The sequence below is a fragment of the Psammomys obesus genome, unplaced genomic scaffold, assembly GCF_907164565.1.
Source record: "Psammomys obesus unplaced genomic scaffold, mPsaObe1.curated_primary_1811, whole genome shotgun sequence".
NCBI classification, from domain to species: domain Eukaryota; kingdom Metazoa; phylum Chordata; class Mammalia; order Rodentia; family Muridae; genus Psammomys; species Psammomys obesus.
The window spans coordinates 9,042,141-9,052,682 of record NW_026589732.1 but is presented as its reverse complement, the minus strand read 5'-3'; the positions used below and the strand labels follow the sequence as shown (position 1 = coordinate 9,052,682).

Genomic DNA, 10,542 nt, shown 5'->3' with positions numbered 1-10,542 from the left:
AGTCTCACATTATTACTATCATTAAGTTCATTTAACAAGTAAATTACCAGATGAACTGTCATGCTGCAGAATAAAAGAAAGGAATGTGTCAAGCTTTGCCAAGATTCTCCGTCACATTTTTGTGGATCTGGTCTGTGTAATGGTCCTGTCACAGGAACAATCACACAAAATGCTAAGAGTGTACTAACATATGAAGATAACAGTTCTGCTTTTGATGGGATGCTAAATTTTAACTCATACAGCTTAATTTCTTGTCAGTAAATATTGTTAAAATATATAATTAGAAGTACTAACAGTGTATGCAATATCAGGCATAAAAATAAATATTATTTAGAAAAGCAAAGTTGCTATAAAATTTTGGCTGTTGTCAACCACTGATTCAGAATTACAGTCTTTTTTGAGGAGACAATTTTTGGCCTTCTTCATTGCTGGCTTGCTAGGACAGATGGAATGAAGAAGTCAGGTGTATGGTGGGCAATTAGAGACAGGTTTGCAAACATCAACTTAGGAATGTATACTCAACCACAGAAAGCATTGCTTTTAAATGTGAGTCAGATATGGATAGATAGTCACGTGTTGGCAATGGATATTTCTAACATACCCAGCTTCACTCTTCTTTGTTTATTTATTTTCATTTTTCCTGCTTTTTTATTTTCATTCACTTTACATCGCAGTTGTAGCCCCATTTCTCCTCCCTTCCCACTCCCATCCTCCCTCTTGCCCTCCTCGCCTATTCCTCAGAAAAGGGGAGCTCCCTTTCCCATCTACCCCAGCCCATCAAGTTGCAGCAGAACTGAGCATGTCCTCTTCCCCTGTGGCCTGGCAAGTCCCACCAGAGGGAAGTAATAAAGAAGCTGACAAGTGAGTTTGTGTCCAGTGCAGTTTTCACTTCCCTTATTAGAGGACCCACCTGAAGCCTAAACTTCCTGTCTGCTACATCTTTGTAGGGGGCTTATGTCCAGTTCATGCATGGTCCTTGGCTGATGCTTCAGTGTCAGAAAGGCCCCCTGGGCCTTGGCTAGTTGGCTTTGTTGGTCTTCTTCTGGAGCTCCTATCACCTCCAGGTCCTTTTTTCTTTCCTCCCAGTTTTTTACAAGACTCCCTAAGCATCGCCCAATGTTTGGCTATATATCCCAGCATCTGTTTTGAGGCAGCTGTTAGGCTCCTGTCTGCAAGCTTAGCAGAGTATCATTCATAGCGTCAGGGTTTTGCACTCACATAGAGTATGTCTTTGGTTGGTTCAGGCTTTGGTTGGCATTCCCTCAATATCTGCTATATCTGCTCTATCTTTATCCCTGCACATCTTGTAGGTAGGGTAAAATTTGGGTCAAAGTTTTTGTGGGTGGGTTGGTGTTCCCCTCCCTCTACTAGGAGACTAGTCTAGTTAGAGGGTGTTTTCTTTAGTCTCTATGGCCTCTGATACTAGGAGTCTTTGCTTGAATTCCACTCATATTGTCCCAGGAGCCTACCCTGCCTTAGGTCTTCAGCTTGTCACAGAGATACCACTACCCTTAATTTTTCTTTTCTCTACAGTCCTTTTGTCCTCCTACCCTGGCTATCCCCAGCCTGTTCTCCACCTTAACTCTCTGTGCCCCCTCTCCTACCTTGTTACCTCTCTTCAACAACTACCTCTGTCTATTCTGTCTCCCCTTCCAAGTGAGGTTTATGCATCCTCTCTTTAATCCTCTACATTACTTATCTTCTTTGGGTTTGTGCTTCGTAGTATAGTTATTTTGTACTATATAACTAAAATCCACTTATAAGTGAGTACATACATCTGTGTCTTTCTGAGTCTGAATTACCTCACTTAGAATAATCTTTTCTAGTTTCATCCATTTGGCTGCAAGTTTCATTCCTTTGTTTTTAATAGCTGAGTAATATTCTATTGTGTAAATGTGTCACAGTTTCTTTATCTACTCTTCAATTGAGGGACATTTATGTTGTTTAACTGTCTTCTAATAACACACATTTTGGAAGTATCACTGCCAGAGATTAAAAACGAACCCTTTCTAATACATGAAAAAATGATTTTTCAGGTTCTTTGTACCAGTTGTTTTAGGGGCAGTGGATATATTTCATAGCAGGACTTTCAATGATGGCTGAAAGCGCATGACATGGATGAAAATAACCAAACATTTGTTACTGAATTTCTTCTTTTGGGTCTTTCTGGATACCCAAAGACTGAGATAATTTACTTTTTCCTTGTTTTGGTTATGTACTTAGTGATTCTAACTGGCAATGGTGTTCTGATCATAGCAAGCATCTTTGATTCCCGTCTTCACACGCCCATGTATTTCTTCCTGGGCAATCTCTCTTTCATGGATATCTGCTACACAACTTCCTCTGTTCCCTCTACACTAGTGAGCCTAATCTCCAAGAAAAGAAACATTTCTTTCTCTGGTTGTACAGTGCAGATGTTCTTTGGATTTGCAATGGGATCAACAGAATGTTTGCTTCTCGGCATGATGGCTCTGGATCGCTACGTGGCTATCTGCAACCCTTTCAGATATTCCATCGTCATGAGTAAAGAAGTGTATGTATCAATGGCATCTGTATCATGGTTCTCCGGTGGAATCAACTCAGTTGTGCAAACATCTCTTGCTATGCGGTTGCCTTTCTGTGGGAATAATATTATTAATCATTTTACATGTGAGGTCTTAGCTGTCCTCAAGCTAGCTTGTGCTGATATATCTCTCAATATCATTACCATGGTTATATCAAATATGGCCTTCCTGGTTCTTCCACTACTGGTCATCTTTTTCTCCTACGTATTCATCCTCCACACCATCTTGAGAATGAACTCAGCCACAGGGAGACGCAAGGCCTTTTCCACCTGCTCAGCCCACCTGACTGTGGTGATCATATTTTATGGAACCATCTTCTCCATGTATGCAAAACCCAAGTCCCAAGATCCAACTGGGAAAGACAAGTTCCAAACGTCAGATAAGATCATTTCTTTATTTTATGGAGTAGTTACCCCAATGCTGAACCCAATCATCTACAGCTTGAGGAATAAGGATGTTAAAGCTGCTGTCAAATACATACTGAAACAAAAGTACATTCAGTAAGGGGGTCAGTAAACTCATGCTTTTGTGTGGCAAGCATGAGATCAACTCGGGGTAAATGTGTGAGAACATTTAAATTATTTATTTAGGAAAAATCTTGGCTATTTGGTTCTTCCACCCCCCAGAGATGGAAGATAAGTTCTTACTGCTGATGACATCATGCACTTCAGAAATAGGACCCAGAGAACCCTGAGATGGAACTGATCTGAAAGCTCCCTCTCTGAGTATTAGCTTTCATGGTCCCAGCAAGCACCATGAAAGCTTTGTAAGAAGAGAGACAACCAACAGTCCTTACTCAGCTGTGATTTCAACAAACCATAAGCACAATAGTCATAAGGGTTCAGTAGTGGCACACACATGTTTGTGGTGACCAACAGTTCTCTAATCGGACTTCAGACCCACCCAACAAAAGGAAGACATCGTTTCGTACCAGAAACCAAGCTAACTCCTCAGTGCTAATAGAATCATTGTGAAGAGAATCTACAACCACTAATTTACAAAACCAGCATAACCTCTAACAACAGTCTATATCCATTTATTGTTATACCCACATATAAGTGTAGTCTTCACTCCTCATCAAGGAAACTATTCTTTCACAACAGATAGAGAGCCCTACAGAGAACCACAACTAATGAATATGCGGAATAATGAATATGCAGAGTTGTGGAGCTCAGCCCCATCGGCTGTATCTCCAAATACTCCCACACTTAAGGCTCAGGGAACATTGCCAAAGAGGTAGCTGAAAGATTGTTAAGAGCCAGAGAATCAGTGACTTTGCTGTGAGATTAGGTCTACTAGTAACAGCAGAAGCTTCACCCATAAATTCTCACCAATATTACTACCCAAATGTGAGCTGAACAAGGACACTGATGAACATGCCAAACCGCACAAGAAAAATTTCAAGAGGCTTCAACTGTTCCCAAAGAATGACAAGCAATTCAGTAAATCTGGTGTGGGATAGACCGCCCTCCCCAGGGAAGGGCACACTGATTGTGCAATTCCAAATGGTCATCCCTAAAAACATACATACAGGTAGCATTATGTGGACTGAACAGGTTATATTTCGCAATATATGTATATAAATATACGTATTTACCAGTGAAAAGTAAATATACATATATGCATGCAATAATAATTAGTGAAAAAGATCATGAATTTAGAAGGGAGTAAGGAGGAGTATATGGGAGAGTTTGGAGGGAGGAAAGGGAAGGGAGAAATGTAATTAAGTTATAATCTCAAAAATACAATAAAAAAGAGAACTGTTGTCTAGGGAAAGATGTTTTTATTCTTTGCCTTTACTAGTCATACGCAGCTTGATTTACTGAGGACTACAGTTTGTTTCTAGCTGATCTTCCAACATGTCTTGATCTCTCACTCAAACACGTGAATTCCATGAGAATCCTATCCTTGGTAATGTCTGAAGAAAGTGCTTCTGGTGGACTGTGTGGGAACACTGAGAAATGAGTACATCCAAACTTGGGAAGCAGAGAGATAAGTATACAAATGTTTCTATTCCCAAAACTCTAATCAGTTTTTAGTTAGATTATTCATTCTTTCAAAGCCACGGCTAACTTGCTAGTAATAAGCAAAGTCAAGTTCCTAGTGTCATTTGAAGTTTTAGTGAGCTGAAAACACAACTACTGGGGCCAGTGTCACAGTAAGTGAAGCTCAGAAGCCGTCGTGAGGTATCACAGTTACTGCTTCTTTTTTTTTTTTAATTTTATTTTATTAATTACATAAGCCCCTCCTTCCTCCCCTCCCAGTCTCACCCTCCCTTCCCCTTCTTCACACATGCCCCTCCCCAAGTTCACTGATAGGGGAGGTCCTCCAAGTACCAGGCATGGAGATAACCTAGAACCCCTGCACAGATGTAGCCCATGGCAGTTTAGTGTCCAAGTGAGTTACATAGTAATGGGAAGAGGGACTGCCTCTGACATAAACTGATTGGCCTGATCTTTGACCACCTCCCCCTGAGGGGGGGAGCAGCCTTACCAGGCCACAGAAGATGACAATGCAGCCACTCCTGATGTGATCTGATAGACTAAGATCACTGTTTCTTAACACATCCTCCAGTCAAAGCTCTTAGTTACTAGAGCTAGATATATGCCCCTAATCTCCACTCCATTAATATTAATCACGCCTTCCATGTGACATCTGCATGAAGAGCTAGAGCCAGAAGAAATGAGGATGTGAGAAATGGATGGTGGGAGGAATTTCTGTACTGTCCATGTGAGAGAACACAAGCTTAAAATCCAAACTAAGGCAGAAGGTCCTGAAAGAGAGCCTCTTAAGGTTTGGAGTGCTTGGGATGAAGAAAAGGCTGGCATCAGATTTTATGGGTTGAGGCCTGCTGAGATCTGAAGGATGCAGGCTGGCAGCGGAAGTAGTCTCAAAGAGAGATAAAGGTGGAAACACAGCGCAAACAGAAATGCTTCACATCTCCCTGAGTTGTTCTCATGGGTTCAGGAAGAATGATTAAAAAGAGCTCCAAAAGGAGACCAACAGAGCCAAAAACAAAAAACAAAAAAAACTGAGCCCTGGGGCCCTGCAGAGACTGATACCCCATCCAAGGACAATGAATGGAGAGGACCTAAAACCCCAGCTCATATGTAGCCCATAGACTCAGTCTCAAAGTGGGTTCCCTAATAAGGGGAGAAGGGACTTTCTCTGGCATGGACTCAGTGACAGGCTCTCTAATCACCTACCTTGGGTGGTGCAGCCTTATTTGGCCACAGAGGAAGACAATGCAACCAGTCTTGATGAGACCTGATAGGCTAGGGTCAAATAGAAGGGGAGGAAGGCCTCACCTATCAGTGGACTAGGGGAAGGGTATAGGGGAAGAAGAGGGAAGGAGGGTGGAATTGGGAGGAGACAAGGGAGAGGACACAGTCGGATACAAATTTAAAAAATTGTAATAAGTGATAATAATTGAAAATAAATAATACAAAATAAACAAAAAATAGTGAGTGATTAGGGAGATAAAGTCAGTTATTGTTATTTTAAAATGTGTTGAAACTCCCAAATAAATCCAGTATGGGTTTGTCCTTTCCTGCAGATGACTTATCTAGAAGAGCAATCTGAGTTCAGGGTAAACCTTAGCCACACTGTCTGGTTTACCAGCATCTCTTAGGTCATCATGAGAGCTAGGCTTTGACCTCATTTTTCTTCCCAGTTTTCTTTTACTTATTTGGCACCATCACTCCACATCTTCACTCAAATACTACATTGCTACGCTATAACTGTCAGGTTGGTCCAGGTTTATATTTAAATGGTGTAGCTTCTAAATCTTCTCTTCTGCTTCTGTTGTTTCAGAAAAGGAATTTTGTTACTGTAGAACTTAGAGACACTTCTTGTTGGACCCCAGTGACATTGATCCATTTCGGCCTTACACTGAACAGATTTTGGTTTCATTCTTTCCAGTCCTTTATCTTTAGCTTTGTTGGTTTATTATTTATGTGGGAGTACATGTACAACAAAGTGTGTGGAGGTCAGAGGACAATTTGCACAAGTCAGTTTTTTTTTTTTTTCCTTCCAGAATGTAGGTCACGGCAGAGTCAAGCTCAGATCATTAGCTAAGGCAGCAGCTTGTTTATTAACTGAGATATCTTGATGGCCCATTTATAATGTTCAACTATTAGAGGATTTTAAGCATGTGAAGACATCATTTCTATTGTTTTGGCCAAATCCTCCCACCTCGTCTTAAGTTTTTGTCATAATATTAAGAATGTCCCCAACTTACATGCAGGCTTTTTATCATGTGGGACACATCCTACTTCCTCTTAAACTGTGTTTTATAATGCCAAATGTGAGAATTACTGAATGTGAAAGTTGTAAATATGTAAAAGGTTTCTAAATGCCCAGTGACCTAAAGTTAATCAAAATCAAATATGAAACGACTCTCAAGTATTTGTGGTAGGTTTTGTATTTTTCATTACATGATGTCATTGTGCTTTTGCGCCAAACACACAACATGCATTCTTTGCACAAAACATGTCATCCCACCACAGTAAATATTCTATACTGTGAATTGCGATGATTTTATGTCACAGACTTTTTTTTGTCCCCATTAGTGCCTTGTCCCAACCTGCTTGGGTCCTGGAACTTTGATTAGAGATAGCAAGGGAATGAAGAGAGGAGAGGCCAGACACGGACACAGAGGTGCATACAGACATGCTGGGGTGAGGTGTTCCCACTGCTACCCAACCTGGAACTCCAGCCTGCTTATTAGATACAGCGCAGACCACCTACTCTCTGTAGGAGGGCTCTGTGAGAGCTGTAAACATCCGGGAGATGGAAGCTGCAGTTGCCACAGCGACCCCCCTTGGAATCTCCTACTTGGAATCTGGGGGAGATCCTTGTCACCTGTCTTCAGACTGTCCCATGAGGCAGAAGTCCCGGAGTCCTCCACATGACTGTGCCTATTTGAATAATAAACATTTATTGGCGACTAACTCATGTGGTGTTTCCTTCCCCGTCTTCATTTTAGAAACACAATGGTTTAATTATGGTGAACAAAGACTTTTAATATTTCCTTCTGTCTCTGCTCAGCATGTATCAGATCAGTAGACCTTTCAGTTAAATCATGTTAGAATATTTAATTTTAAAATTGTGGCTTAGTTGCCAACTTGAGTTTCATAAAAATGTTTTAAGAGAGTGTTGGTTTGAGTTTAAGATAGATTTGCAGCAATTTTTAAATGGCTCTAAACTACTTATGCTATTTTTAATGTATATATGTTTTAAACAGTGCTCTCATACTTATAAATTCAAAATATCAACCAAGTCTGAAAATGTTGAATCTACATCCTTCGATATCAGATGTTCAGCCAGTATGTAATTCTCTCCGTAAAGATAAAGAACATTGCATCTCATTAGTGTACAAGTTTGTTTAAGCTTGAATAAAGGATAAAATTATATTTATATCTAAGGTTTATTGAAACATGAATTTCTTTATGACTTATCAGTAAAGATTACTTTGTATAATTATTTCATATACTTATATATCTGGTATCACGAGTGGAAAACATTGAAGAAGTGTTGGAAGACAGCACTTGCTAAAATTCCACCCAGGTGAACATGAGTGGGTACAATATGGCTTGATTTTGCTGAGTAGGCTCATGTCATTCAATGATCAGAGAATATACAGAGTCATCAACAATTCTTTCTAGAAAAATTAAATATCTCCAATAAATGCAATTTTTTTTTAAAATTTTGATTCATCAAAATTTTCTAAAGTTCCAAGGATATAAAATGGCTGTAATTATAGCTGTATCCTAATGATGTCCCTTTTTGAGTTTCAACTACTGACTGTGAGTCATATGTCTGCTATGTTCACAGATTTATCAGTATGAGTATGATGATGACTTGAAGGTAATTTTTGAAATTGTACAACACGTGTTTCATAGGATAAATTCTAAGTGATAAAAAAGCTCAGGTAAGATGAACCTAAATTATACTCACTAATATCATATTATCTATTTTCTACATGATTTTAAAAGTTCTCTAAATATATTTACAATTCATTTTTAATTAAATAAATTTTGTTACAGTATATTTGACCTTCTTTCCCTGTTTCCTAAGTTCTCTAAGATCCTTTCTACACCTCCATCTTTCCCCCCTCTAAAAGCTGAAGAAACAAAAAAGAAAACCAAAACAAATGAAAAACTGATAAGACAAAAACACCAAAACAAAATAATTCTTATTACATACAAACACACAAATGTGCATGCTTTTCTTTCCCTCCACCTCTCTCTCTCTAATATGCATATATAATGTACATACATACACACACGTATGCACGTGTCTGTCAATGTGTATGTGTGCAGGCATATATACAAAGAGGATGACAAATATTTTACTATTTATTTTTCTTTTTAAGTATTCTTTCGGAAGTGTTCATTTTGCAACATTGAACTAAAGGGTAAAAATTGCAGTGGCTGGGGTAACCAGTCAGTATGTCAGAGCCCTTAACTCGTTCCTCATGTATGAGGCCGTAAGTCCAAATCCCCAATAGTCACCTACTTACTTGCAGGGCCACACACACCTGTAAGAGCAACACTGGGGGAGGGGAGACAGTAAGGCCACTGGGACTTGTGGCTACCAGCAGAACTTCAGGTTCCGTGAGAAGTCCTGTCTTAAAGGAATAAGGAAGAAAGTGAAAGAGAAGTACACTCACTCAATGTTTTCTGACTTCAATATGTGCATAGGAGTGCACATCCACTCATAAGTGTTCACAGACACCAAAATCACATGTACATCACACGTGCACAAACAGACACACACACACACACACACACACACACACACACACGCACATATACTCCACAGTAAGAATTATAAATCCCTATTTGCAAATTACCCAGTGTATGCGATTACCAGAAGCCAGAGAGTCTTCCTTCATCCCTGCTAACAAGGTTCATCCTCCTGATTACCTTGAGGTGAATCCTGGACATAAGCATATCATATATGTCTTACCTGATATAGATGCAGCAATGCATCGTATGAGTACCTCGGTAGCTGTACTCATACATCATACCGTTACTGTATGGTAAGCAACCAAGGACGTGTGCTAAAACTGTAGTTCCCAAGAACTGGAATAAATAACATGACATAAGTGATGCTCCTGAGGGCTGAGGAATGAAATGCTGCAGAGACGGGACTGGGACATGGACCCTTGAGCCATGCGAACGACATGATTTCTCATTCCCGTGCGTGTACTGCCACTGGGGGACAATGCAGGCTGCATGTTGACTGGTTTCTAAATTTCAAGATGGGCCTTATTTTTAAATTAAACAGTTCATGTTTGCTTACTGTTAGGCCTTATACAGAACACGTGAGACACTGGAGTGTGTACTCACATGGAGCTTCAACAAAACTTCAAGGCACAACTGTCCAGAATAAAGACATTTCAGGACCAGAAAAAGGAATTGGGAACAAGTTCAAACTGCTCCCAAGCCAATTTTGAGGAACTGCAGTTTAGAATGTTTCTGCCAGTGCAAACTGTTCATTCAGAGTATAGGTTTTGAACCTCACATTTCAATTTTCCTAGGATGCTATTGCAACCCCAAAGTACGCCTTTGTCTGAGCATGATAAAGAGCTTCCTGTAGGCTCATTTATAAAACCTGAAGTCTCTTTGCTGTTTTACCTCACATTTACTTCATCTTGATTATCATCTTTGGAGTTGGTCTGTTGGGTTCAGCCAGATAACTGACTCACAAAGTGGGAGACAATGTCAGTGTGGTCAGTATTTCCCCCTTTATGCTCAGTTCTATAAAGTACTGTTGGACACATAAAGCATATTAGTTTGTGTTATTTTTGTGGGTGAGAATGTATCTAGTATGTCTGTGATACTTTTCAGCATGTCACTGAATTTCACGTGGAGTATCTTAATTAGATGATTAACATTCAAATTAAAGAACACTCCTGCTCTAGGCCCCAGGAGTGGTGGCAGTAATTAACTTTATTTACCAAGCATGTGTC

General features: G+C 39.9%; 1 protein-coding gene across 1 annotated transcript; it reads left to right on the top strand.

Annotated features, from left to right (window-relative positions):
* The first annotated feature begins 2,102 nt into the window (after positions 1 to 2,102).
* On the top strand, positions 2,103 to 3,068 carry LOC129675318 (olfactory receptor 13C3). Its single transcript, XM_055605357.1, has one exon. The coding sequence runs from the start codon at positions 2,115 to 2,117 to the stop codon at positions 3,066 to 3,068; it is 954 nt and encodes a 317-aa protein (XP_055461332.1). The 5' UTR covers positions 2,103 to 2,114.
* The last annotated feature ends 7,474 nt before the right edge of the window (positions 3,069 to 10,542 follow it).